We start from the raw sequence: 27,861 nt of genomic DNA on the forward strand, positions 1-27,861 counted from the left end.
TTTTATTTTCTAAATAAATCACTTTATTTATAATATCCCCTTAATTAGAAAATTGTCAAAAATTCTTATGCACTGCAAGTTTTGCTCTTCTTTTTCCTCCATAGCTAGTTTCTAACATTTATCATCCAAAACTTCATCAGAATTTAGAGGTTCATTGTCAACAAAAGGACAAAAAAAAGTCATTTATAATTCTAATTGCTCTATCATTTTTTTTCTTATATTAGTAGAAGTTATATATATTAGCCTAGCTAATGCACAAGTTTTTTCATTATTCATAAAAAATTAATGTTTGAATTAGTTTTTTAAGTCCCTTTCAACAGGAATTCCATGAAACCTACCTTATGATTTTTTCACCGGTGAAAAGAGTAGGAGAGCTTATCAACAATCTTGTGAAATCGAATGTTCTCTTCATTTATGTATCACTATATCAAGGGAGATTAATGTTCCCATTGTGTTTGCAATTTGTTCAAAGAAGTCCAAGCTCCAAGCATGGAGGGAATTTCCTCAGTTTTAACCAAATTAAATGATTAATTGATTAGACTGGATTGTTTCAGCGTCAACAAGTTTCACCAAATTGTTTTTTGAATCAAACTATTGAAAATACTGATGGACATTTGGTTTTTTGGCTTCTCTTCTAGATGTCAAAAGTTGAACTTTGAATTATATTTTTTTTAACCTTTCAATTTCTTTCCCCCTCAAAATAACCTAAATAATTAGCTAGAATTTTCATTTTGTTTTTATTAGAACAGAACCTTCTTAATCAGTACCAGATAATTTGTAGCATTGCAAAAGAACACGGATTTACATAAAACAATGTGATATCCCAATTAATCTTTGAATCAAAGTTTGTCACTTCACAAAACATCAAATAAGCTTTTTTAGGAAAAGATGTTATAAATAAGGTCAATTCTGTCATACATTGATTTTTTTTTTTTTGTTAATTTACATTATCAAGTTATTCAAGGTAAATACTATAACTTTAGATTTTACTTTACTTGTTAATTAATGTTATCTCATGAAATTCATTTTTAATGAAAAATGGACGAGTGGTGGAAATGAATGACTGTGATGGAGATGCGCGTAAAATGATCATGATTGTTGAATGAACATATTTCAGAAAACATAACAAACAAATCTCTCATCCCTTATCATGGAATGTTGCACTACTACGATAGAACATATTTAAAATTTTAACCGGTATATGAATATTTATTATTAAACCAACCCATTTAGATATCACATCTTAATCTAACTTAAAATATCACGTCAAGCACCTATAAATAACAGCTTTGCAGTGACATAAACTATGATAAGAAATTATCTTAATTGCACATTTTCTCAAATGAACTACTGAGCAGAATTGAGTGAACGGACATTCACGCTGGGTGGACATCTGTTCAAATACACACTTAGTTTCACTGGTTTTTATGTCTTGAAATTTGTGTGAATGTACATTGAAAATGTGTCTTAAAGATAAACAAATGTAATCTTGAATCAGAATGAATGTAACTTCAGGTCAATTCAATATGTATTTAAAGAACTACTTACTTTGCTAACTGAATATGACAATGAAAAACTAGATCAAGATGACAAAATCCTAAACATTATTTTTTAGTTTCTTATTCTAAGTCTAGTAAAATGGGACGCTTCATGCCCCTCCGGAAGTTTAGTTATGTTCATCATGCAGAAAATATTACCTCTGTCTATTTAAACTTTACAGACCAAGATCACAAAATTCTCAACAAGAAAGTTCCACAATTTCATTGACCACCTCGTATAATAAATGGTCGAAAATTTTGTGCTCAAACTCCAAACATATTGCCTCAAAGTTTTCTGTCTTCAATGTGCAATCTGACTCCCTAATATCCTTTTCTACCAAAGTGCAAACCTTCATCATCAATTCTGAGAAATACTCTGCTTCGCTGTTGGAATCTGTGTAGGCTAAACATTTATCATTGTTCTTTCTCTCTTCAACTCCATCTTCCAGGAACAGTGGCAACAATAATGAAGATTTCCACTTTGGCTTTGAAGAAGCTATGGTGCTTGTGCCATCTGCAGCAAATAAGCATGTATTTAATTAAAGTGAAGCTCAAGATAAGTTGAAATTGTGAGACAGGATGTGAAGAATGCATAATCGATTTTAGTAAGAGTAAGTTGAAAGTAGGGGAATTTATATATGATACATTTATAAATAAATAAATAAAACTGATTTTTATTGAAGTTGAGAAAGTCAGTTGTAAAATCTCATGATTGATCATGTTCGAGGCAAAAGCTACTTTAGGTTCTACCTTAATTGATTTTGTATATTAAATTAATTCTCCAAAATGACTCAGAAACATCAGTATTTTCATACTGAGTTAATTTTAGAAAATTGATTCTAATGTTTCCAACCAGAACCCAAACACACTCTTAAGGTTTGGGACTTTTTCCTTCATAAATTAGCAGAGGATTGTTTGATAACAAATCAGTAAAACTGGAAAACCAAAATCAACATTGCACTAAAAACTCAACCATTGCTAACAAGTTTTAAGAATTTAACAATGAAAATAAACATAAGAGGTTGAGTGAACAAACCTAGAAATTCAGCTCCATAGAGGAAAGGGTAGTCATTGATATCAAGAACTGAAACAGGACTCAGATTTTCTGAGCTGTGTTCTGCTTCTACCTTCTTTGGTGACTGCTGATTTCTCATGTTGTTTCTGATTTTTGGTTCCACATACCCTTTATTGTTCCTCTTCAGCAACAAAGAGCTAGAAGTAGAACCTGAGCTTGAACAATCACCATTGAATCTACAAGAACAGCTCTTGGAGCTAGAGGAAACATGAGAAAAATCTCTAGCTTCATTGTGATTTCGAACCTTTGAGCTTTGCTTGGAAGAAGGAACCCTTCTCGGTTCATTCTTCAATTTGGAAATTTTCTTGCTCTTCCCTTGATTATTCCTCTCCTTCTTCACACTCACCCTCTCTCTCACAGCAGTTTCTTTGATCTTGCTCTTACTCCCCTGTTTACTCCCCTGTTTTTTCCCCTGTTTCCTCCTCTGTTTCAACTCCCCTGTCTCTTCCCTTGATTCCACTTGATTATATCGTTCTTCTTGAACTTTACTCGCATTGTAATCACTCTCAAGCACAAAAATATCACATTTTTGTTGTCTCTGAACCAATGCAGGAACTTCTCGGAATGATGATGAGGTTTTCACACGGCGATGGTTGTTGAGATGGTTTGGATCAAACTCCAGCAAGTAATCAACAAAATTTACTGACCTGCTTCGTGGAACTAAATCTGGGGTGGCTCCTTTCACTACCCATTTGGTGCTTGGAAGTGAATCCAACCCCATCAACCTTGCCACCACTCCAGGGGTAGTTGCAGCATGAACAGGTTTCCTATCTTTGGTTTGATGCTCTACTTCTGGTTCATCAGCATGTTCTGATGGATACACTGGAGGACTAGTTTCACTTCCAGCACAAAGAAGCACTCGAAGAAAACCAGAGAAGCACCCAGATTTTGAATTTTCTGGTTTAGCCATGATGATGAGGCTGCAATTGAAACTGACACTGAAAAGAAGTGGAACTTGCAATGTAGGAAACACAATGGTCACTGTGATGGTTGAAAAACAGAGAATGAAAGGGAGAGGTAGAAAAGGTGTGGAATGTAAAGGGTGTCATTATCAATGAGTTTAGAATATAGGGGGTGGGTGACAGTAAGAACTTGTCATTGAGTTCACACTAGACGGATGCTATTTGCAAATATAGGGTGTACGAAAGGGTACATTATTTGACAAAAAAACATTGACCTTTTTGGTTCATTATTTTTTATTTAGAAAAGGGTAATAACTAATTCTCTCAACGCGAGTGTTGGCGGTAAATAATAAATGTGTGATCATGAAATATGCTCAATTCTTTAAGCAATGATTAAACCATCAATCTCATAATTAATAGACAAGGTGAGCAGTCGTTACACATACCTTATAGTTTAGTTTATTATCTTCGTGACTCATATCTATGTGTGCTTCCAAAGAAATTTGTACTTTTTATTTTGGGAAGAATTTGTACTTATTAAAATCAATTCTCTTGTTTGCCTTCCATTATCATCTTCTAATAAAAGGTTAATATGTTATGAAAAAGTAACTTGAATAGTAATATTAAATGTTACACTCTTGGTCCTATAGTATTTTAAATATGTGATTTTAGTCCCTATAATTTTGACGGCTCAAATTAAGACCACTTACTCTTAAAATTGAATAAAATTGGTCTATATGTTGTTAACTTATCATCCAATAATTAACAAAAAAAGTTGATGTAGATCATAATTTTTTTTCAATACTAATGAGAATTTATGACAATTTTCACTTTCAACATTAAAATTGTGATAAAAATGCACGAAAACACTTGTCAACCGTCCAATCTGTTTACAAAATCCATCCAGCGTAGTTCTCAGTTTCTGACTTTTTCTCAAGGTATGATTGATTAAAAACACGCAATTGTGAAATTTTAGGGTGCAATAGTGTAATTAAGTTAAAATAAAAGGAAATACAAAAGAGAAGTATGATCATTTCATTTAGTTCTCTTCTTCTGGTTGTGGTTTGAGTGAGTCCAAGTCCTTTGAGGGTGAAAGGTGTCAATGTTGTTATGCCATTTTGAAACAAAGTGCTGCCGAAGTTGCTGACTTTTGAGGTCGGAGATAACAATGTCAATGTGGTCCACCATTCTATAACTAATACTATTCCTTTGTAAGAACTTCACCGACTTATTTGACTCCTATGTAGGCTTGGGGGGACCCAACTCGTGCTGGTTTTTTAATAGTATGATGGGGCCTATGATTTGGAACCCTAAAAAGCTCATTCATTGCAATTAAAAATGTGCAGACACCAGAGCTGTGAGAATGTTGTAAATGCATGCCCATTTTTTTGTTTAACAACACTTTTCATGCAGGTCCTTCATTTGTGAAACTGAAACCATTTCTCCAATCTTAAATAATTAAATCAGAAGCATGCACGTGGCTCAGATCTTTAAAATTCACCTGCTTCTCAAGAAACTAGCTAAGACTAGTTTGCATATGTAATGCATCTAAATCAGCATTTCTATTATTATCAAAAGATAATTATGACCTCATCACCTCATGAATGGCATTGTCATACCTTTGCAAATGCTCTGTGCATAAAAAAAATATTCATATCTAATTTTATGCTCGGTGTAGGTTTGGAATCTCTTCTAAAATTGATTTTGAAGTTTGAATCAATTTTAAAGAGAAATTTATGTGTATAGCTTCTGAATTTCTAAATTGATTCTAATGAAAGAAAAAACTGATAAAAATATGTTATTCATAGACAAAATAGAGGATGAAATGAGTTTTACAGACATTTAATCCATCTCAAAATGAGCCTGTGAAATCTGAAGAAAAATCATTGAAACAACTAGGGAATAAAGGACAAGAGATCCATTTTGGCCTTACATGTTCATGGTAAGAATAATTGGATATGCTTCCTTGGAGATTATAGAATAGCATATTAATGTTTCAACCTTAATGGGTGAGTCCCTTTTCACTTCCTAGTAAATAATTTTCATGGTAGTTTCTAATGTGTTATGTACAATTGTACATCACAATTTATTGTCTTTTTAATTGTCTTTAAACATCATGCACAAGCTCTGAATTCCACTGAGCTGTTCTATAAACTTTTTGGATATTCTCCCAAATGGAGCATCAATTGTGTCAAACCTAGCATCATGTTCTCACAAATGTTTCTATGCATTTCACTTTAGTAGCCCCAGTCTACTAATGAGATGGTATATAAAATATTTTGGCATTATTCTCAAAATCAGCCTTTCAATTTTGTTCAAATCTGTCATGCGTAATTTTATTCTAAAGAAAGATATTTCTTTTAAACTAATTGTTAATTCTTACTTAAGATCTTCAACCCCGTCTTTCATGGGCTAATTAAAACATTTTAGTTATGAGATTATCTAAATTAGCAAATTAAGAAAAAACTTTGGTTAAATTATCTTAGTCTTAGGTGGATCAATGATATTTAAGATAAGTGGAATATCTAGCTCACTTATCTCAAATATTATTGATCTACCTAGGACTAAGATGATTATTTAACCCAAGTTTTTTAGAGTCATTAGACAATTCCTTTAATTATTAAAAAATTTAGTTTACTTTTATGTAAAAAAAATATTGAAAAAAAAATTAAAGGACATGTCATATCAGACAAAGCATTTTCTTCATCAAGCTCAATTAAACTTGTTTGGGTAACTTTAAGCTTCAAAGAGGGAAAGCTTTTGAAGTGCCAACTCAGAAACTCGTTCAAACTTGAGAATGGTTTACAAACTTTCTGATCTTCAAAATGAAAAGAAAATGTATGAACTTCACAATGAATATGTCTTATTGAAAGTGAAAGTTGATGAGAAGACAAATGACCTGAGAAAGTTTGTCAATGGCAAAGTTGTATAAGAATTTGTTTGTTATAGTTCAAAAGGTTAAGGAAAATTGATATAGTTGTAATAAACTAGATAATAATTAAGACATCATACTGTTTTTACAAGAGCAAGGTTCCAAGAGAAATCCAACTAATCTCAAAGGACCCAAACAAATTCATGTACCTAAGAATTTATTGTTTCTGTTGCATTATGGATATTTGTTCATCGAACCTTGTTCATCAATCACTTCAATGATTTACCCAAAAATAGCTTCCAAAAGCATAAAGTGTGTGAAGCTTGTTTTAAAGGAAAACAAACCAAATTCAGTTTTCATCCTAAATAGTGTCCACTATAGATTTGTGATAATGGATAACTACTCTACTCTAGGTTCACATAGGTACGTACTACTCTTTACCAACAAAGATGATTCATATGATGCGCTTTTAAGATTTTCTTCAAGAAAGTTCAAAATGAAAAAAGTTCTAACATTTGCTTTATAGGGAGTGATTATGGTGAAGAATTTAGAAACTCTTTATCACTCCAAGCCTACGTTGATGAGAATGACAAATCATATAACTTCTCCAGGTCCAAAACATCTTAACAAAATGGGATTGTGAAATTAAAGGAATAACAAAACCTTACAAGAAATTGCTAGAATTCTTAACGAGTATAGAATTCAGAAACATCCATGGGCTCGAACAATAAATATCTCATTCTACATTTTGACTAGCTCAATCAGACTTGAGAAAAGAAAAGTTTATGGAGCTGAAAGATGAAAATGGCTGATTGAATCTAAACAACAAGGATGATGCAAAAAAGATAAAAACATGTTCAATTGAAGATTTTAATATACTACACCAAAAAGATTTTATCACAAATTTTCTAAAAACAGTTTTGAAGAATCAATTATCTCAAAAGTTTAAGCTGTTGTGTAAGGATCACATGAATGATTTTATATTATTATTTCTAACACGTTCTCCTCACAGAAGAGCTTGTTTGGGCTTGAAGCATGGAAATGACCATGTGCTGAAATCCAACTTTTTATTTGAAGAACCAGAGCGACAGGATCTAGCTTAAACCATTTAATCTTAGAAACTCGGATACCATATCAAGAATTAATTATCCTAAAAAATTAAGGTGTTGGATAATTGGCACATAAATACATTTATATTATTACTTTAAGAAAATTAGAAATCAAAATTGTTCTGAACATCTGAATCATTTTTGGTTAACTGAGTCATCGTATTTTGGTTAATAAGAAAGAAGCAAAAGTACAAGAGCAAGGGTTTTTCTTGAATTCCAGTGATTCCAATACAAACCAATCTTAAGCATATGAACTCAAAATTTAGGTTTTCTATGACTAACAAATCCTAATTGCATTCCTATACATTAGGCTTATTAGATGATTAACCATATTTCGGATTTGAAAACATGTGAGTTTCTTACACAAGTTTGAATCAATCAAAATGATTTAGGTGATCAAAGGAGGAGGAAAACCTCCAAACACATAAAAGAGAGTTATCTCTACATTTCGTTCGTTGCAGCAGAGCGAATAAGGTGTCATTGTTATTCTAAGTCGAAATTCCTTGTATGGAAGTCAGATAGGAAAAGACGTTATAAACCACCCCATTCATCTAAAAGAGAGGGGAAGGGGCCTATGTGTTTTCATGACTCCTGACAAATACGTCTTTCAACCCTTAAGGAATGCCCCTATCTCATAGGAACAAAACCGTAAGTAGATTTCTTGTAGTAGGCGGTACCAGCTTAAACAAGAAAAGAAGAGAAAGGCCCCTATAAGATAGAGGTTTAGAGAAGGGACAGGTCTCGCTCCGAGGGAGCTCCCCCTTGGTTACCAGTTTCCTTCATATTCTTTGCACAATTGTAACGGGATTCCAGGTAGCTATTTCGCCCCGCCATTCCTTCTTCAGGAACGGAGTCAGGCTTTTACCTTCTTATCTTACTTGCTTGTACCTGACTGTCGGATATTGATCCTATCCTGATTCCACATCAACTCATACGCAATTAACACAACCATGTTAAGCTCCCTATGAATATAGGCAAATGAAATATTCCAGTTATAATCATGTACGCCTCTAACTTTAAGAATTAAATCTCTAAGCAAGTGACTCTCTACATCAATAGAGCTCGTAATAAGAACCATAGCTTTCGCACAATCAGTTTCACATAAAACCTCTTTATACCCCAAGTCCCATACATGCCTTAACCCCTCCTCCATAGCTAGTAGCTCTGCATGAAGAGTGTTGTCGTAATTTCCGTTGTAGGAAAGAAAAACAGATACTCGACGCCCATTGTGATCTCGAAGAACATCTCCGACTCTCATTTTTCGCAAACTCTAAATCCAACTACCATCCACATTCAACTTCACGCTCCCTTGAGGCGAACTCGCCAGAAGGGCCCGAGCGAATGTCAACCTCCCCCATCTACTAAATTCTCGCATTGTGGCTGTAATTTGACGAAGAACAAAATTGACAGGCCAAGCATGATCCTCGAAAATCTTATCATTCTTCTATTTTCATATCCATCGCAAAATAGAAACAATTATAACATGATACTTATATACGCTGGATAAAAAAAGACAATTGAACTCGTTAGAAAAGGAAATATGCTCAGGAATAGCAAGTAGCAACGCTTGAAAATGGCTCCAAGTGCATTTGGAAAGCTGGTGGCGGCAAAGCAAATGATCTTGATCTTCATCATATTCGCAGTAGTGACTGCAGACCTCATCCACACTAATGATGCAGCAAAATCTTCTATAATATATAGATGCCACAAAGATTGTCACATCAATCTCCACATCCGGGAAAGGCATGTTGTCATTGTAAGTTGTTTATAAGTAGATTCCATAGAGTAGTTGTCATATGAACGCACTTTCCAAAGGAGAAAATTGTCGCCCTATTTCACATGAGGGAACTAGGACTCTCTAAATTTTTACCTGCTTCTAAGATGCCAGCACAATGTGGAGATGAGAGAAATCCCATTTCCCGGCCCGCCAAACCATATGTTAGCCACATGAATATTTGTGTCTAAGATATGTACGAAAGGAACACGATCACAAAGTCTTCCTGGACCTAGACAATCCATATACATAAAGGAATAAACCTGTTTTCCCAACCAGAAACCATGGCCATCCTCAATGGTCTGCTTCACTTCCATGATACCCTTCTAGATGTAATAATCACGAAGCTTGTAAGAAGCAACAAACACAGTTTCATTTCCCAAATATTTCTAAGAGAGCTGAAAACCCAATTGTCATGGAGCAAGCTATCAACCGGTTTCCCTAGCAACGCTTCATTGTTATAATGGACTCCTCGAAGTCCGAGTCCTCCTTGTTCCTTAGGGTGCATATTGTCTCCCCAAGCAACCAAGTTCCAACTACGATCTATGCCTCCCTTGGCGCAAATACAATTTCCTTCCCGCCTTAGCAAGAGTGCAAGACAAAACCTTCCCACCTTATTTAAAAGTTTATTCTTCCAAGAAGCTACCCGAGTGTTTATTTCAACAATGATTGAAACAAAGTGCTCCCTGGTCACTCTACTTTTAAGCAAAGGCAAGTCAAGGTACTTCCAAAGATTACTAAAACGGCACATCCTGGAAATGCCAAAGAGATCTTCTTTCCTATTGCTATCAATATTTTCATAAAAAAAAAAAAATATGAACTTCTCAAAATTCACCTTCATACCAAAAGTATCATATTTTTTTTAGACAAAGATATATTATTAATAAACACAAAGGGTGCTCAAACCCGAATACAACACAATAACAAAGTATCAGAAGTATATATAAGTCATTCAAAGTTTGGCAAAACCAAACTTATCTGCTCCTTTGAAGCTTAACAAGAGAAAAGAACATTATATGCACGGACAAGATTAGAGATGCTAATGTCTTCCCTAGTTATTCGTACAAGATGCCACCATCCCTCATCAATAAGGAGCTAATGGCTCACTTCACTACCTTAAGCCCAAGCTGGTCATCTTTGTCCATAGTAGTCATCCAGCCAGCAAGGGAAAGGAATGGCGCCAGGCGAGGGCGCCGCTCTGCAGCGGCCGGCCCCCGGAAATGTGCAATTCCCCTCCCCCGACAATCCGAGTGGGGAACTAAACCAGCAGCGCTACGAAGACTTTCAACCTCTCCCAGCGACGAGGATTAGCGAACCTTTCAAAGATCGCTCCCGCGCGCCAATTCCATCTCTGCGCACACCTCCGTTACTCTTTAGGAGGCATCCGCCCCAGATAAACTACCCACCTCGCAGTGTCCCGCCCCCCCGAATTTTCGGTGCGGCGGTTAGGCTCCAGACACAATATCTTGAGTACCTATGATGGTGACCACATCTGCTGGCATGTGATGTTTGGACATAGCGTGAATCCACGTTGGAAGGACATCATACCAAAGTCGTACAATCTTTCGGTTTTCGAGTTAAAAACAGAGTTGGGCACAGAAAGGTTGATCGGTACTACAGGAATATTCCCTGCTCAAGGGAAAAAGAGCAGGCAACTGAAGACAGAACATCGCTTTATTCCTCTAAATCTGAATAACAAGTCTCTTCATACAAACGAAAAATAGATAATGTGAAAGAAGGTTACCATGTCTAAGTCCTTGTTGTGGAGTAAACAAAGGAAGTTTAGAGCTATTCTAGAGAATATACTAGAATATTAGGTTATATTCTAACACTAGAGCATAAAAATACTAATCGTCTGCACTCCTCAAGTAATAGGATTCACAACAGAGGGAGAGAACCCGAAATCATGTAAAGTAGCACGAAGAAAGTCTTAGCTAACTCATTCACATGCCTTCTCCAAGTCAATCTTCAGTGTCATGAAACCATCACTCTTTTATGCGAGTGGCATGACCTCCTGAGCCATAATAATTTATCCTTTGCTCCTCTCTCTAGATCAGTGACGAGGGTTGAAACCTGCTGACAAATACCTTTGTAAAGATCATGTATGCTACGTTACACAAACTAATTGGCTTTAACTCCTTAAAATGAGCACGACTATCCACTTTTGGGATTGAGACAAGTAATGTCTCCAAAAGACCTGGGATCACTTTGCTTATTGTGAATGCTCTTGATACCATAACTAGATCATCTAATCGTAATTTTTTTTTGAAATGATCGAATCGTAATTTTTTTTTTATCCTTTGGCCACCAGTCTCCACGGGAGACGGGGGCCCACGTGACTAATCTGGCTCGAGAAACGGTAGTGATGTCCCTGACCACAGAGGTATTATTTTTTATCTAATCGTAATTGAATGACTCAAATTGTTATTATTTTCTTAAAAAATAACTCAAATTACTTGAACTCGCGAGTTTATTATTATTCTTGTTACAAAAACCCAAATAGGTAAATTCACCCCATGCTTGGTTGTGATTAATTTTTTGAGAAAAACTAATCCTCCTAAAAAAATTCCAATGAAATTTTAGTAGTTTGTTTATAATGTTATATATCAACTTACATTCGTTTGAATTTCGAAATACTATATTTACTTTCACTCCTCCTTTCTGTATCAATCGGCAGAATGCAAAAAAGGGGAAATATAATAGTAGCTTTCTATGGCTAATATAAAACTGTTTTATATGCCCCAATTTATTAAAAGAAAATAGTAATAATATAAGCAAAACTTATCTTTACCATATTTGGGATTTTTTATCGGCCCACCATTCATTCATTCATTGTTTAAGCTTCTATCTTTTGACAACAACAAAATGTAATCAATTTTTTGCTTACATAAAATGTGTGGTACTTTCTTTCCTATAATCCTATCTGCTCCCAGTTGGCCATGAATCATAAGATAGGGGCTATGATATGAGTGGTCCAAATACATGCAACTAGTCTTTGGATCTTTGGCATGGATACCTACACGCCAGACGCCAGTATATCACTACTGTTAGCAAGCACATGGGAGGGGTGGCAATTATTAACCATACTTTACTATTAGAGCAACTCCAATGCTCAAGTTTCTTATCTGGTTTCTTACACACTATTTAGCACTATTTTACATTATTCTTGTGGGCCCATATTGACACATCAGACTTAAGAAACTTTTAAGGAACTAAAGCAGATTTTGCTCCAACCAATGGTTTCTTAAATTACTGTTTCAAGGGTCCCATTGTGTCCCACCATACAACATTAATTTATAATATTTATTTTCATTCAATTTAGATTTAAAATTTAATATTAAATCAATAATATAATTAAATTTAATTATTTTCTTTTAATTTCCTTAATACTATAATTGAATATTAATGTTTGGGCTGAAAGTTCAAAAAAAGTTTGGGCTTATCAAAGTAATTCAAAGATGATTTCAAAAAAAAGTCCAAAGAGAAAAAACCGGTCAGGCCGGTCAAACCAAGTCCAAACCAAGTCATAACCGGTCTAGACTGGTCATTAACGGTTGGATGACCTGTTCAGCCGATCACCACCTATATATTCAACTTTTTCTCTCTCCCCATTCATCAAACCCTAGCCGCATCACTCCTCCCTCTTCTCTCTTCTTCTTCCTCTCTTCTCCCTCACCTGCATCCAGAAGCTTCTTCCTCTGCCTCTCTCCCTCACTTCTTCTCCCTTTCTCTGGTGTTTCACGCCTCTAGAGCCCAAACCAGTCACCAAACAACCACCACCGCCACCTTACAGTCACCACCGCCACCAAACAACCACTACCGCCACCATACAGCCACGGTACGCCCCCAACAACCCCTGTTTCATATGCTCAAAGCCTTGAAGCTTGCAAAGGAGCTTCCTTTTCACACATGCAAATAGCTTCCTTTAAGATCGGAGCTTCCACAACTGAATTGGAGAACTGCAAATTTTTTTTATTTGTTTTTTGAATGTAAAGTTTGATTTTTTTTCAATAAATTTTTTGTCTTGATGCTTTGTGTGTATGTCTCTGTTGAATTTGAACCTTAATTCTTCAATTTCATCCTTTCTGTTAATTTCCCTCTGAAAGCTGTTGGTGAATATGTGAGAGAAAATATTGTATTTTAATTAAGAAACCAAAAAGCAAAGTTCCTTACGGAAGGAACCGTGGGCACTGTTCATGAATTAAGAAACCATTAAGAAACCAAGCTCCAATGCATAAGAAACTCTAACTTGGTTCCTTAGCAACTCCAGCTGGGCTAAGAAACCAGCGTTGGAGTTGCTCTTATGGCACAAGCAATCAAATGAAATCCAATACAAATTTAGTGGCTAACAGCTGAAGTCACATTATTAATGATAACTTATCAGTGAAGTTAAGAAATCATTTTCGAAGACACTTTTCACTACAAGTGAATTTCATTTCATAGTTCTTACACGATCCCAGTACTAATCTTTACACATTAAAGAGATCCATTATCAGAAATAAAAGATGTCAGAAATATCAAACAGAGAAAAAGAATGAAACGTGATAAAAATGTAGCGACTTGTTCGAGGCCATCATCAAAACGACGTGAATCAACTTGATAGGCACGGAGAATCGCAATGGTGAGTATTTTTGCCAAACTTATCAGTGAAGTTACTTAGTGAACTTACTTATGTCCACCAAATTTACCTCACGATAAATTTTATTGTGTATGCAAACATGCACGGAGTGGAGATTGTACATATTCATCTTAGGGTGAAATTCAACTGTTTTTTAACTCATTTGTTTTAGTTTTTTTTAAGATCACTTTGTAATTAAAAGCCATTTTTTTTAAGTTTTAAGATATTTGTACCGGCTTTTAAAAAGCTGAAATCATATTATTTGAAAAAACTATTGTGCTTTACTTATTAGAAAAAAGAAAAATTATTTTAATTAGTGTAATCAAACGCAAATCAGTTTATGTTTTTCTTAAAAATCTCTAAAAAACTAATCTCTTAAAATTTATTATTTTTTATCTGAAACAATGCACTTTAAACCATGTCAAGAACCAATTATTCTTTGAGTGAAGATTCAAGGTAGTGAATTGTTAATATGAAAACATAGAAACATGAAAAATGGATGCTAGGTATTGAAAACGAGGTGCTTTGTTGGGCCGCCTTCTGAAAGGTACTAATACTAAGTGCATGACAGGATGGCTAGTCTAATATGTGACACAACATCTTAGTGAAATATCAATGCACTGACAAAGGATGAAAAAGACATGAAATGATGAGCAAAAGAAAATGACAACAGCTGCTTCAATTCTATTCAATTATCATTCAATTTTGGTGCTTTTAGTTTGAGCAATAAACATGATCTGATGAAGATATCAATCACTTCCTTCATCAAAAATAAAACAATTTACAGATTATTTGCTCTTTCATTGAAGAACACACTACATATACCATGCTCATGCTTCACTGAACACACTAAATATACCCTGCTCATGCTTCACTTGCAAGCAGTTACAATCGAATTTGTCAGAGCACACAGTAAAAGCTCAGACACAATGCTCAAAGTAATTGTGTCATATGCAAGACAGTTCTGTGGCCTCTCTTGTCTTCAAGAGGGGGAAAAAATAAAAAATTTACTTTGATGTGGAAGACCCAGCAAGCTTAGGGTCTGTTTGGTAGTACACAACATCCCCAGTGTCGCTGACAAAATGGTCTTTCTTCAGGCTTCTTAGCAAATCTCCAATGAGGTGGAATGGAATAGGACTTGATTTCTTTGGCTCCCGGTAATATTTGCCAAGAACTGGCTTAGCTGCCTCAGTCTACATGTGGAACAAAGGCAAATTAAAATTTATGCAATCCAAAAAAAAACACTTAGAACCCGTTCTGATGCAAATCATGGAGCACTTATTGAGTTTATCTAGTGCTTTTTTGGTAAATTAGCTCCAAAAAATCTGTATCCAATCAGGCTCTTACACAGTACCATATAGAACAGAAGATATAAGGTGTGTCAGACAAAAATACTCAAGATGTCAATATAACCCTTCAGACCAAAGTTTCCTATTGAATTTCGGGTGAACTAAATCACCTGGATTCTTGGAGATTGAGTTCACCTATTATTGGCTCACAAATTTAGTGAAAGCGTTTCACTAAATTCGTGAGTCGAAATTTGATAGGAAAATTTGATCTTCACTCTTGAGCACTTTATTGACATCTTTGTGTCCTTTTGTCCTGCAGATCTTATTTATATCTTCTGAAATTCTTCTATTCATCAATGCAGTAGTCAAGTATAGGGAGACTCACCGCTTCTATTAAGTTATAGTGTGGGATTTGAGGAAAGAGATGATGGATGACATGGGTTCCAATGTCATGGTGGATGTTGTTAATCAATCCATAGTCACGATCAATAGTTGTAAGCCCACCCCTAAGGTAGCTCCATTCCTGTCCAACATAATGAAAAGATAAAGCTCTGAAGGAAGAGAGGATTTTGAAAACATCCAATAGCATGTTTGGAAATCCTTTCAACAATTGATTTTAAAGGCAAAATCAACTTTAGGAAGAAGCTTCGGTGAGTAGCTTCTGGATGTCCAAATTGTTTCCGAGGAAAAAGAAGTTGATCCAAACATGCTACAAGTCCCCCATAAGCAAAAAAGAAACTTGTTGAAGAAAATGAAATTCTTGTTAACTTCAATTGTTTCTAAATTTCTTCAAGTGGAAAGACCAAGTTGAACAAAACATTTTCCAGGAAAAGAGAAAGAAAGGGTTACCTTTCCACGATACCATGGTAATTTGTCTTCATGGCCATGATGATGCAAGTAAGTCACCAAATCCAACCACATAACAAACAGCTGCAATTCAACGTAATATCAAATTAGGACTTCATTTTGACTCAAAAGGAGCATTATTATTCAGCGTCTAAGTACATGTTTGGAAAATTCGTATACAATTGATACTGAAGTCAAAATCAATTTTGGAGAGGAGTTCTGTGAGTAACTACTAGTTGCCAGAATTGATTCTGCGAAAAAGTAAATTGATCCAAACATGCTATAATTGATATTTTAGAAAGAGTAAAGGAATTTACCACATAGGGAATGCCATAAAGTTTAAGCAATTGAACTGGACCCATTACAAATCCTAAACCCACAAGCAAAGCCGCCATAGCTACCCAGCAAGTTGTTGAAGTGATAATATCTTTTCTTTCACTGGGTACGAACAAGTCGCTGTTTGGATCATAGTGAGAACCGGACTTCCCAGGACTTCTTTTCCACTGAATTCAAAGGTCACCAGAACAGATGTGAATTTCCTCACCATAACTAGCATCAATAAATGTTCAAATTCTGGTAAAACTGTGAGGCACTACAACTTACAAGGTATATAGGATATGCAAGCATTGGGAAAGGTGGTGTAAATCTTAGAACACGCGTTGCTTTGTCCAGGCTCTTAAAGATTCTCTCAGGCAACTGCAAGATTGACATAAAACTTCTTATATTAGAAAACTGGATTAATAGGGTAAAAAATGAAGTCAGGACAAAACAGATTCCCTTAAAAAGCAGAACAGTTAATATCAACTTACCGGGTGCCAAGATTCATCATTTTCAACATGGCCATGGTTCTGATGATGTGTTCTATGACTGATTCTCCTGTACAATTCAAGAAACTAATCAGTTTCAAAGCATAGACTAGAAAGTATAAATAATGCAGATTAGGATAAGCAAAACACACAAGACAAAAAGAGGACTAGAATAGAAGAATAGCTTTTCCTGCAAGAGCATACCATCCATGATAAGGTACTAGGATTGAAGAATGCAGCAAATGGCCAACTACACTGTTCAGCTTGGGATTGTTTGAAAAGCTTCCATGACCACTGAAACATTCAAAACAAACATTTGGAATCCAACTTCACCACCCCAAAAAAGCCAAATATTAATAATTACAGTAGAATCTAAGTGCATGCTTGGAAATCCTTCCACAATTGATTCTAATCCTAAAATCAATTCTGTGTAGCAGCTTAGTGTCAGAATTGATTCTACTAAGGGAAAAAAAAAACTTAATCCAAGCATGCTATTAATCTGAATTAGAGGAGAAAAACAAAAACAAAATTGAAGATGAAAATTTGGCTGTGAACATTACCAATCATGACCAAGAACAAAGAGAGCCCAGAACATGGTTCCTTGAGCAGCCCAATAGAGAGGCCAAACCAACCAGTTGTTGAGAGAAGCAGCAACAGCAGCTAGCCCCAAAACAACAACAACATCCCTCACTACATAGCTCATGGACTTCCACGGGTCCTTCACCCAACAGTGTTTAGGAATGGCTGCTCTAACATCAGCCAATGAGAATGGTGGCGGTGCACCAGGGTCAAATTGTGGCAGTTCCTCCTTCCCACTAACCCCATTAACCTCTTCCTCACTTGTGTCAACTCTCACAGGAGCACTCACTTTCAATTCCCACCTTCTCTTCCTAAAACCGCCACAACATGTTATGGCCCCTCTTGGTTGAAAACCCAGATCTGGGTTACCCTTGTTTGTGCTCAAAAATCTCAAGCTTGAAGGTTTTTGGCTTGAAACTATGGCTCCTGTTCTGGGTCGTGGAAAAGTTGGAGGAAGTGGCCTCAAGCCACATTCTGATAAAACCCATGTTGCCGCCATTGAAGGAAGCTTTAGGCCACAAGGGTTGGAATTGGATTGGTTGGTTGATTGGTTCCTAGTAGTGTTCCTGGTCACTCGGAGGATAGAATGGTAAAGTTTTGAGAAAACAGGATAGATAGAGAGAGAGAGAGAGAGAGAGAGAGAGAGAGAGAGAGAAAAGGGTACTTGTGGTGTGTTTCAACAACAGCCTCACGTTTGTTTGTGTTGGGTCTGTTGTTGTTTTTTTCTCTCTGGTTTCTCTGCCACTCAAACCCTCCTTCTTCTTCTTCTTCTTCTCCCTTCCCCCACTACCTACTTCAAAAATCTGAGAGAAAATCTCAGGTTTAACAAAAGGGTAGCCAAAGGGGATTGAATGAATTGAAGGGAGAAGATAAGGGTCTCTCTCTATCTCTAATGGTTCATGTTGTGACCTTGGAGTTCTATTAAATAAACAAAAGGGTGTGCGCACGAGCACGACTTGGCCAAGTTAGTCGGTGAGAAAGAAAGAATCTCTTGTTTACTTTGATCAATTGATGAGATGTGTAACTAACCTCAAAGGTCAAAGTTAAACAACCCTAATTTAAATGGGTGAATGATGAAATTAGTTTCTGAGTTTTTGTTCTTGATCAAAATATCCCTACAGCCGATAGTCGTGAGATTAATTCCTCGCCCCGCGGTCAGCGCATTAAGCGGTAGGGGACTGCGCAAAGAGAGTCTCTGAGTTTGTAAGTGAGTTTGATTTTACTCATTTTAATAAAAAAAAAATAACGCTTAATGGAAGTAAAAACCCTCCAGTAATTATATAAATAACCGTCTTTAAGCGTCATTTTTCATCGGAGGGGCTAAAATCAAATTCACTTATAAAGTCAAAGACTAATTTGACTATTCACCCTTAGCTACTAATTTTACTAGAAAACGAAGTTAAATATTAAGTGTAAAATTTAAGAGAAACTTTTTAAAAAAATAAGAGGAACTTTTAAAAAAAAAATTAACCCCATCTCTTATATATTTGGTTGAATAAGAGATAGTATTAAATAAATTGATATAATAATTTATGATGGGTTATCAGGTGGAATAAAATTTCATCTCCTCCCCGCGTCTTTGAATTTGACCTATCAAGGTGGAATGTAATTTGAAAAGTGGAACCTCCTCTTTTGTTTGCCATCACTTTTGATATAGACAGGAAATCGAAGCTCATTGGTTGATGATGTGTGCTGATAACTAGCTTAATTTCTTTTTTTTTTTTGATAATTGGGAGGGCCAACGGCCCACTAGCTTAATTTCTTTTATGGTTAAACACAGAGACTTGTTAATTTGACGGGTAAACTTCAAACATGTACTTTTCAAAAAAAAAAAAAAACTTCAAACATGTAACATGTGTAGTTTTCTTTTTAATACATACACACTTACTTTTTCTTTTTATATCAATTCAACATCGTTTTTCTTCCTATTTATTTTTTATTTTCTCATCATATTTTAAATTTCTCTCTTTCTTTTTCTTAGGCTTCTTTCATAGAAAAGAGAGAGATAGAGAAGAGAGTAAAGAAAAAAGAGGTTGAGTGGAGAGAAATATGTGAAAAATAAAATAGATTTAGAGGTTGTTTAGTATAATAAAAAAAAAGAGAAGTAAAAGACGAAGATAATGGAGAATGGTAGTAATACAATTTTATCCAAATAAAAAAACTAAACAAAAATCTATGTACACACATAGAGAAGGAGAGCAAAAGTTCTTGACGGTACACGGTACAATCTCTCTTCATTTTGAGAAGAATTGAAAAAGCATGTGGGGCCCACCCAAACTCTTCTCTCTCCCCACTCTCCTCCCTTCACCAAACACATCAACCAAGAGAATTGTACCTAAAAAATCATTTTTTCCCTTTTTTCTATTTGCTGCTGCATGTGTGAAAAAATGAGAATACATGAATCATGTGTTTATGGTTTTTGAGTTGGGATTTTAGAGTGGTGGTGGTGGAGTGGTTGGACGGTTGGACGGTTGGGGAGGAAGGTGGGAGGAAGAGAGGGTGATAGGGGTAGGGAGAGGAAGAGGAAGATGGGGAGAGAAAGAAAAATTTTCAACCATAGGGACTAAATTGAAGATCTAATCTTTCGGTCAAATCTCTTTCCTACGTGGAATTTCCAAATGGAAAAAAACGTGACATGTCAGCCTCTCCGTTAACCTCTGTTAAGATTTTTAACGTTAGGGACTAACTTGAATGCATTTTGCCACATCCAGGGACAACGGGATGCATTTTAGAAGTTGAGGGACTAACTTGAAGGCGGGCGACACATTCAGGGATCAACTTAACTATTTACCCCCAAACACATGTTCATCCCCATCCTCCCCCTAACTCTCTCTTTCCTATCTCTCTCCACTCAAAGCTCCCTCCACCAAACAAAGCATTAATGTGGGAGTTCATCAAGTGTAAAGATGATGTTAACGGTGTATTTCACATTGCTAGAATCAGACAAAGATCCTACTAAAACTCAATTTGATGTAGAGATAGAGAAGAGGGAGATTGCAAAGAGATAAGCCAATCAGTCTTATTTTGTAACTTCATCTGCTGCAAAGAGAAGTATTTAACACGGGCCCCACTCATTTTTCTCATTTTTCCAATTTGCGAAGAGATAGCATGTGGATGTTGTTAACTTTTTTTTCCTTTTTGATCCTTGTCTGCTCTATATTCAAAGTCGTTGGGAGTTGGAACATTTTTTTCTGTTGTTGGACAACAAGGCCTCTTTTAAAAAATTACACTTTTTTAAAAAAAATAAATTTATGTTATTCATCTCATTCTTTCTCTCGTCCCTCTTTGATCTCTATCATACCAAACAATCAACAAATCTACTCTATTTATCACCTCTGTTTATCTACTCATCTTTTCTCTTCTCTACTCTCTTCTCTATCTCTTTCTTCACTATCAAACGAAGTGTAAGTCCTCAAACTCATCCCTAATATATTGACAAGATTGAAAACCTATCATCCACTCTATCCTAAAGCACTTCTCTCGATTGAGCAACAAGGGACAAATCATTGGGGTTAGGTCCCTTTTGACCCACTCGTCGTCCAGCTCTCCGATCTTGACCAATGAGTTCTTCATGGAAGATTTGCGCATGTTCAAGCAATGGAAGGGTACAAATCAATGTTGTTGTTTCTGGGTGTGCTTAGAAGGATCCATGGCGCAAGGTCTACGAGCATGTACAAGTCTTCTTCTACACGGAGACGAGACGACTACCTAGTGATGATCTGGTTTGAAATCAATCAGTTCAAAGAGATAGATCAAGAAAGGGGGGCAGAAATCCCACAAGGTTTCGTTGTGTTATCTCTCTTTATCGTTCATTTCTCTCTCATCCTCCGTCTTTCTTCCTCATCTATCTCCGTTTAAAAAGTTGTGGTGTATGGGTCACCGAAAGTGAATAGTAGGTCGTAAAACGTGGTGTTGATGGTAGCAAAGTGGTGAAGGAGTTAGTGATGAAAAAGACCTAGTTGAAATTTACAAAACTTCAAAACCTAGATGAAATTCCAATATTATCCTTAACGGTTCATGAAACAAGACTCATGAACATACCTAAAATGTGTTTAGATACACATTTAATTCACAACAACAAACATTCTAATAAAAAAATGACATTTTTTTAAAAGAACTTTCACATTCAACCTAGCTCTAATACAAACTTACCCTTTGTCATAAGAAATGAGTTTAATTACTATGCATTTATAGTTTAAGAAGGTTTTTCACAATCATCCTATTAGATTTTTAACTTCTCATATCATAATTAAATTTCAATTTAAAAATAGTTTAAAAAAAATTGTGAGGTGTGATTGAAATGTGTAACTATATTCTGTTCGCGTAGGATAACTCAAGTGGTAGGAGTTGGGGGACATATGAGTTGGGTACGGGGAGGTTCAGCCATCCAGTAATCGATTGCAATTTATCTTTCCGATGTAAAAAAAAGTGTAACTATTTCTGAGTGCATAGTAATCCCTTATAAAATTGTGGGGTAAATGGTCACTTTGGTCCTCGAAAGTGTCCACCGACTTCACATTCGTCCCTGAATGAATTTTATTCATCTCGCGGTCCCTGAATGTGAGAAACATCATTCATATTAGTCCTTCCGTTAAAAAAAACTTAACAGACGTTACCTATTTCTTTTTTTTAAGCTGAAAAATTATTAAATCAAATTAAAATAACAAATTTACTAAAGTTCAATTAAATAAAACACAAAAAATCCTAACCACCAGCCATCACCATCGTTCTTCATCTTCTTCATCATCTTCACCAATCCTTTAATCACAACCCAATCCCCCACTGCAAAGTCCATCCCCCACCCCCACTGAAACCCATTTCTTTCTACCCTAATGAGATTTCCAAACCCATTGAAAAGCTTCAATGTTTTCCTCTTTTGGTTTGAAGTTTCAATCAAATCTTTTTCCTCACCACTACAGAACCTAGGTCAGAGTGTGTGAAGAGGATGATGGCTCGATCTGGGTGAAGGGGGATGGAGGCATGGCCAAATCACCTGAAACTGAACTTCCTCTCAAAGCTTTTGAGAACTGGGTCATTGGAAGTTGGGGTTTTGAGAAATGGGTGCTCAAAAATTGGGGTTTTGAGGAATGTGTTGTTGAAAATTGGGGTTTTGAAGAATGTGTTGTTGAAAGTTTGGGTTTTGAGAAATGGGTTGTTGAAAGTTTGGGTTTTGACGACTGTGTGGCGGCGGTGTTGATGGTTGTTGTTGATTCCACGCCTGTTCTGGTCATTGTAAGTTGCTGCGTGTGGATATTTCTGTTTCATGTTGAATCCTTCCATGTGAATCAAGCAAGCAATTAAAGGATGCTACCATGTTTATAGATCTATGTCTATTTAGTTACTTGAGAGCAAGTTAAAATTATCTTTATATATTTCCAAGGTGGGATGAAGCGGGCATGGATTTGGTGGAGGGCCAACATCCCATGGACCATGGTGCATCAAAATCACATGGAAGACTTGGTTCTACAGGTCAAAGGGATTGTATGGTTAATTGGGACTCCCTTGTAAGCAGGGAGAATATTGAGTTGTGATGGGGTTTGATGGTGATGGAAGAATTGATGAAGAAGATGAAGAAAAAAAAAGTAAGAAGAAGATGAGAAGAGGAGATTAGGATTTTGTGTTTTTAATTTTTAATTGAGTTTTTTTATTTAATCAATTTTTTAGTTACTTTTTTTTTAAATTTAAATCATTTCCACGTTGGTAAAAAAATATAAAAAATGAATCTGTTAACGTCTATTATATTTTTTTTAACGGAAGGACTAAAGTGACGGACGTTTGACATTTTAAGGGACCGTGGGATGGATAAAATTCATTCAGGGACGAATGTGAAGTCGGTTGACACTTTTGAGGACCAAAGTGACCATTTACCCTAAAATTGTGAAAGACATTATTAGTCCTTTTTCCTCAAAATTTTCACATACTTCCCCCAATCATCATCCTATATTCCTATTCCTATATCAAATTCTGCAGAGTCTCCTCTCTTCATCTCTCTCTCTCTCTCTCGTTCTTCTTGCAATGGATCGGACACAAATTCTTCTCGTTGGGTTACCAATCTTCCTCTTCTTCTCCGATGTCTTTAACCTTTTCGCTCCTGCGCCACCTCCCAAACCAACCCATCACCACCGTCACCATCCCATTCCTCAGCCTCAACCGCATCTTCAGAAACCCCTTGACTTCCCTGCGCAGGTTTTTTCACATCCTTCAATTACCCACTTCAAAAGTTTCAATTTTGTTTTTGGGTCTTATGCTGGTTTCCTTTTTCCCTCTATTTTGCTTATCTGGTTGTGTGATATGTTTTGTATCAATGCAGAAACAGAGTGGGATTGGTCCAATTGGGGTTGGCAATACTGTCAACATTGACTTCTGCACTTCCTGCTCTTACAAGTTTGTCCAATTTCTTGCTACTTTAATTATTGATCTAATTCTTTAATTAAGTTTAGGGCTTCTGATTTAATGTATGTGGTTCTAGTTGGAACAATAATGAATGTATTATTATCATTTATGATTAATATTACTATTATTTTGGGGACTGGGGTCTAGTTATTGCTATTGAAGAACAATTGATGAAGAAATATAAACAAAAGCTAAATCAGATGATGGAAAAGTTACTTGTGTGGCTGCTCATTTAAACAAACTCATGCATTTTTCAATGGTTAGGGTTAATTATTTGTTAGAGTCATAATATCTATTCTAGTTATCTACCTTAGTTAGGTTAGACTATTTGAGTCACTGAAGGGCTATTTTAGGTTTTAAATTGCGGTCGTGGTAATGGTCGCAGTCGCATCACGGTTGTCTTGCGGTCCTTCTTATTGCAGAAAATTGTGGACAAATGTGGTTGTTGCGGCTGAAATCACAGTCGGTTTTGGAAACCTCCAAAACCAAGATGTCGCAGCCGAAATCACCTTTTGTTTTCCGCCGCAGAGTTAGATCTAAAACTTATTTTTATTAATAAATGGAAAATATGTTTTGTTTTCCTTCTAACATCTTTGAAGTATATTCAGATTCTCCCTTTTTATTTTGTGACATTGTATGTTTTGGTAAATTTGTCGACTCCTCAATTAGTCCTGTTTAAAGTTTTGATTTTAGACTCCAGAAAGTTATATGTAGTTTTAGTAAATCTTAATCTTTCCTAAACAGAGTGAGTATTCAGTTAATGTTATTGCCTTATTGGTAACTAGTAAATTTGCAGAAACTTGAGTACACTTTGCCTTTTCTAGTTGCATTTAATGCATTATGTGTAATTTGTATGGTTTTTTATGCAGGGGAAATGCGGTAACAGTTAAAAACATGCTCGAATCTGTATTCCCGGGGATTAATGTTGTTTTGGCTAACTATCCACCTCCACTTCCGAAACGTGTTCTCAGCAAAATAATTCCAGTGGTGCAAACAGGAATTGTTGTGAGTATAGTTGCAGGTGACCAGATATTCCCCAGATTGGGATTTGTACCACCACCATGGTACTATTCCTTGCGCGCCAATAAGTTTAGAAGCATTGCAAGCACTTGGCTTTTTGCGAATTTCATTCAATCCTTCCTTCAAAGTTCTGGTGCTTTTGAAGTATATTGCAATGGTGAATTGGTAAGTCCTTAGCTAGTGCTTGGTGTCCCTTATTGATGATGATTTTTACATCTATAACTGCTAGGAGGAAACTCTGTAACATACTGTTCATGAAAAGACCCTAAGAACAAAGTAAGTAGGTCAAATACACAACTATGCCTTAGGATTTCTCAGCAACTGAACCTATTTTATTAGGTATAGAGGAGGAGACCCTTATATAGTTGAGGTCTCCCTAGATTACAATTAGTGCAATGAAGAGAATCAAGCAATTACATAATGGGTGGGTGGGAGGGGGCATCAAGCGATTACATTAATATGAGAACCAGAGATTTCCGGGTCTTAATAATGAGGCAAGGGGGATTGGACCTAGACGCCTTTCTTTGTGGGTGGCTGACTCATGCCAGCGCGTACTTAGTTAGCCTGCTAAGATTCCGGTGCGGTATTACTGACTTGGTCAGCCTAATACCTTAACAGTCCCCAACCCTCCAAGGCTTGGAGTCAAGAAAGTCTTGATGACAAGGCCTTGCAATCCAGCCCAAAAGTGGTTTCATCTTGGGCCGTGTTGGGTTGTGTTGTCCAGCCCCCGTAGGTCCACTTATAAAGTCATTTGGATCTATTGAAGCATTTAGCTTCAGAGCACGTTGCACTTGTGTTTTACCTTTGACATTTGAATACTTTTAATGACTCCATGATGATCATCTTGTTGCTTTGGACGTCATAGGTGTTTTCCAAGCTGAAGGAGAACAGGTTCCCTGGTGAAATTGAGTTGAAAGATCTCGTGGAAAGAAGATTAGCTAATACAAGATTCTTCAATAGTGTTGAAGGTGCTTCAAGCGCTAGAACCGTCATATAGCTTATTGGCAATTAGATTCTGACAAAGATAGCTGACAAGAATTCAAGTAGAAGAAATGAATGATACAGAAATCAAAATTTTATTTAGTGTTTATGTAATGTTTTATGTGCACTGATCAAACATTGGTTTTACCAAGCCCTTCACTTTTGAAGCCTCTCTTTCCATAGAAATTTGTTCTCATAGAAATAAAATTCCTCTATTTACGAACATGAACAGTGGTTGTACTGAGGTTAAAAGGCAAATGTTTAACTTAGTAACACCTCTGAGTTCAGATGGAATCACTGGTACAAACAGTTGTACAGTTTCTGTAAGTTTATGAAGGATCGGATTTTCGTAAAGTAATGTAATACTACTCAAAGGAAACCACTGCATATTCTCATGAAAACAACAAAAACATAATTTCAGTAGAGTTTATATACTGATATCAATGGAACACAACACCCACGCACACAATGTAAGAGAGAGGAAGGAAGAGTTATAGAGGCTAGCACAATTTGAAAGGCTTGATTCATAGATACTACAACTTATATTCACGCCTGTTTCTCTACTATCTCATTTCTACTTAATTTTACTAGCTATCTCTCTTATTTTCTAATCATATCACACATATTATTTCTCTCTTGCATAGTTGTATTTCTATCTCTCTCCAAGGTAGAGAGGCTTAAGGAACATTTTCCTTCTTACTATGGGCGTATACTACCTGGCCTTTCATAGTGAACATTTTACAATATTACATAGTAGAAGGAGGAGCTGTATCAAATTGTATAGTATATCATTGCGGCTAGTTACACATTGCATCAATGCTTTGCTGCCACCTTGATTTAAACTACCGACATATACCTCATCTGATGAGCATTAATTAATATATAGTTCGATTCCAATTTCCAGTTCAATCGATCTCAGCTTTACCACAGTTAAATGATGAGCTGTCAAGAGTAGCTTTCTATGACAGAAATAATTAATTGTTCGTTATCCTTATTTCATTTGTACCAAACCACCCTACTTAAAAGACTATAGCCATTAGCCACAGGTGATTCTGAGAAATGAGAGGGTTGGATTGAAAGATCTGAAGCTAAAAAGATATAAAAGAAGAAGAAGAAGAAGAAAGGAAATGAAAATGAAAATAAAAAACGCAAACTAGTTTTTGTGTAAAGGGAGTTTGAGATCTTTTATGTAATACGGTTAACTAATTTGAAAACATAAATTTAACAAGCATGGGGATGTAGCTCAGATGGTAGAGCGCTCGCTTAGCATGCGAGAGGTACGGGGATCGATACCCCGCATCTCCATTTATTTTGCTTTATTTTTCTCCTTTATAATAACACTACTATCATGGGCCGCGAGATACATGGGATTCGTGGGTTGAACTCACTGGCCCAATACAAATTCCTATTCGATCATTTGTCCAGCTTTTGACCAAAAACAAAACATTTGTCCAGCTTATTCTTAATTTAAAATTGTTTTTAAGTTAAAATATTATTTTTTAAAAAAATAACATTTTTCAAAAGGTTTTATTTGTTTTAAAATAAATCTCAAGTGGTAGGAGCTGGGGGACATATAGGTTAGATAGGGTGAGGTCCAAGGTTCGATTCCTTACGGGTGAAATTTATCTTTCCGATGTTAAAAAAAAAATTAAATCTCAAGTTAAAAAATTACTCGGTAAAATATTTTTTTTAACTTGGACTTTATTTGCAAAAACTTCTATTTTATTATTCAATAAAACTTATAAAGTTGGAAAGATAATTTAGAGCGTTATTCAATAAAACTTCTATGATAACTTTATTGGTTTTAATTCCGAAGGTTAAAAAATTTGTGCATGCGAATCAGTTTAGACCTATTGGTTTATGTTGTGTGATTTTCAAAATTATTACTAAAACAATTGCAAATTGTTTGAAACTGATTTTGATTGACTTAATTAGCCATAATCAAAGTGCTTTTGTTCAGAGGCGCTTAATTACAGATAATGCTTTAATTGCTTTCGAAAGCTTTAATTATATGAAGAAGAAAATAAATGGCCGGAATGACATGATGACTTTGAAATTG

General features: G+C 35.8%; 3 protein-coding genes and 2 non-coding genes across 5 annotated transcripts; 2 read left to right on the top strand and 3 right to left on the bottom strand.

Moving 5' to 3' along the window:
• Positions 1–1,500: 1,500 nt before the first annotated feature.
• LOC130749841 (uncharacterized) lies at positions 1,501–3,647 on the bottom strand. The gene is made up of 2 exons (XM_057603205.1): positions 2,575–3,647; positions 1,501–2,052 (listed from the first exon to the last, which is right to left on the bottom strand). The coding sequence occupies exons 1-2, from the start codon at positions 3,521–3,523 to the stop codon at positions 1,739–1,741; spliced, it is 1,263 nt and encodes a 420-aa protein (XP_057459188.1). The 5' UTR covers positions 3,524–3,647; the 3' UTR covers positions 1,501–1,738.
• Positions 3,648–13,819: 10,172 nt separating this feature from the next.
• Positions 13,820–13,941, bottom strand: LOC130709662 (small nucleolar RNA snoR86). The gene has a single exon (XR_009010139.1). It is a non-coding gene; the product is annotated as a small nucleolar RNA snoR86 (small nucleolar RNA).
• A 611-nt stretch (positions 13,942–14,552) lies between these two features.
• Positions 14,553–18,315, bottom strand: LOC130748795 (omega-3 fatty acid desaturase, chloroplastic-like). The gene is made up of 8 exons (XM_057602041.1): positions 17,390–18,315; positions 17,034–17,123; positions 16,833–16,899; positions 16,627–16,719; positions 16,341–16,526; positions 16,027–16,107; positions 15,563–15,700; positions 14,553–15,081 (listed from the first exon to the last, which is right to left on the bottom strand). The coding sequence occupies exons 1-8, from the start codon at positions 17,905–17,907 to the stop codon at positions 14,896–14,898; spliced, it is 1,359 nt and encodes a 452-aa protein (XP_057458024.1). The 5' UTR covers positions 17,908–18,315; the 3' UTR covers positions 14,553–14,895.
• Positions 18,316–23,318: 5,003 nt separating this feature from the next.
• LOC130748796 (selT-like protein) lies at positions 23,319–26,181 on the top strand. Its single transcript, XM_057602043.1, has 4 exons — positions 23,319–23,594; positions 23,719–23,792; positions 24,671–24,986; positions 25,687–26,181. The coding sequence occupies exons 1-4, from the start codon at positions 23,424–23,426 to the stop codon at positions 25,816–25,818; spliced, it is 693 nt and encodes a 230-aa protein (XP_057458026.1). The 5' UTR covers positions 23,319–23,423; the 3' UTR covers positions 25,819–26,181.
• Positions 26,182–27,034: 853 nt separating this feature from the next.
• TRNAA-AGC (transfer RNA alanine (anticodon AGC)) lies at positions 27,035–27,107 on the top strand. Its single transcript has one exon. It is a non-coding gene; the product is annotated as a tRNA-Ala (tRNA).
• Positions 27,108–27,861: the final 754 nt, after the last annotated feature.

This window comes from Lotus japonicus, chromosome 3 (assembly GCF_012489685.1).
Source record: "Lotus japonicus ecotype B-129 chromosome 3, LjGifu_v1.2".
Classification (NCBI taxonomy): Eukaryota; Viridiplantae; Streptophyta; class Magnoliopsida; order Fabales; family Fabaceae; genus Lotus; species Lotus japonicus.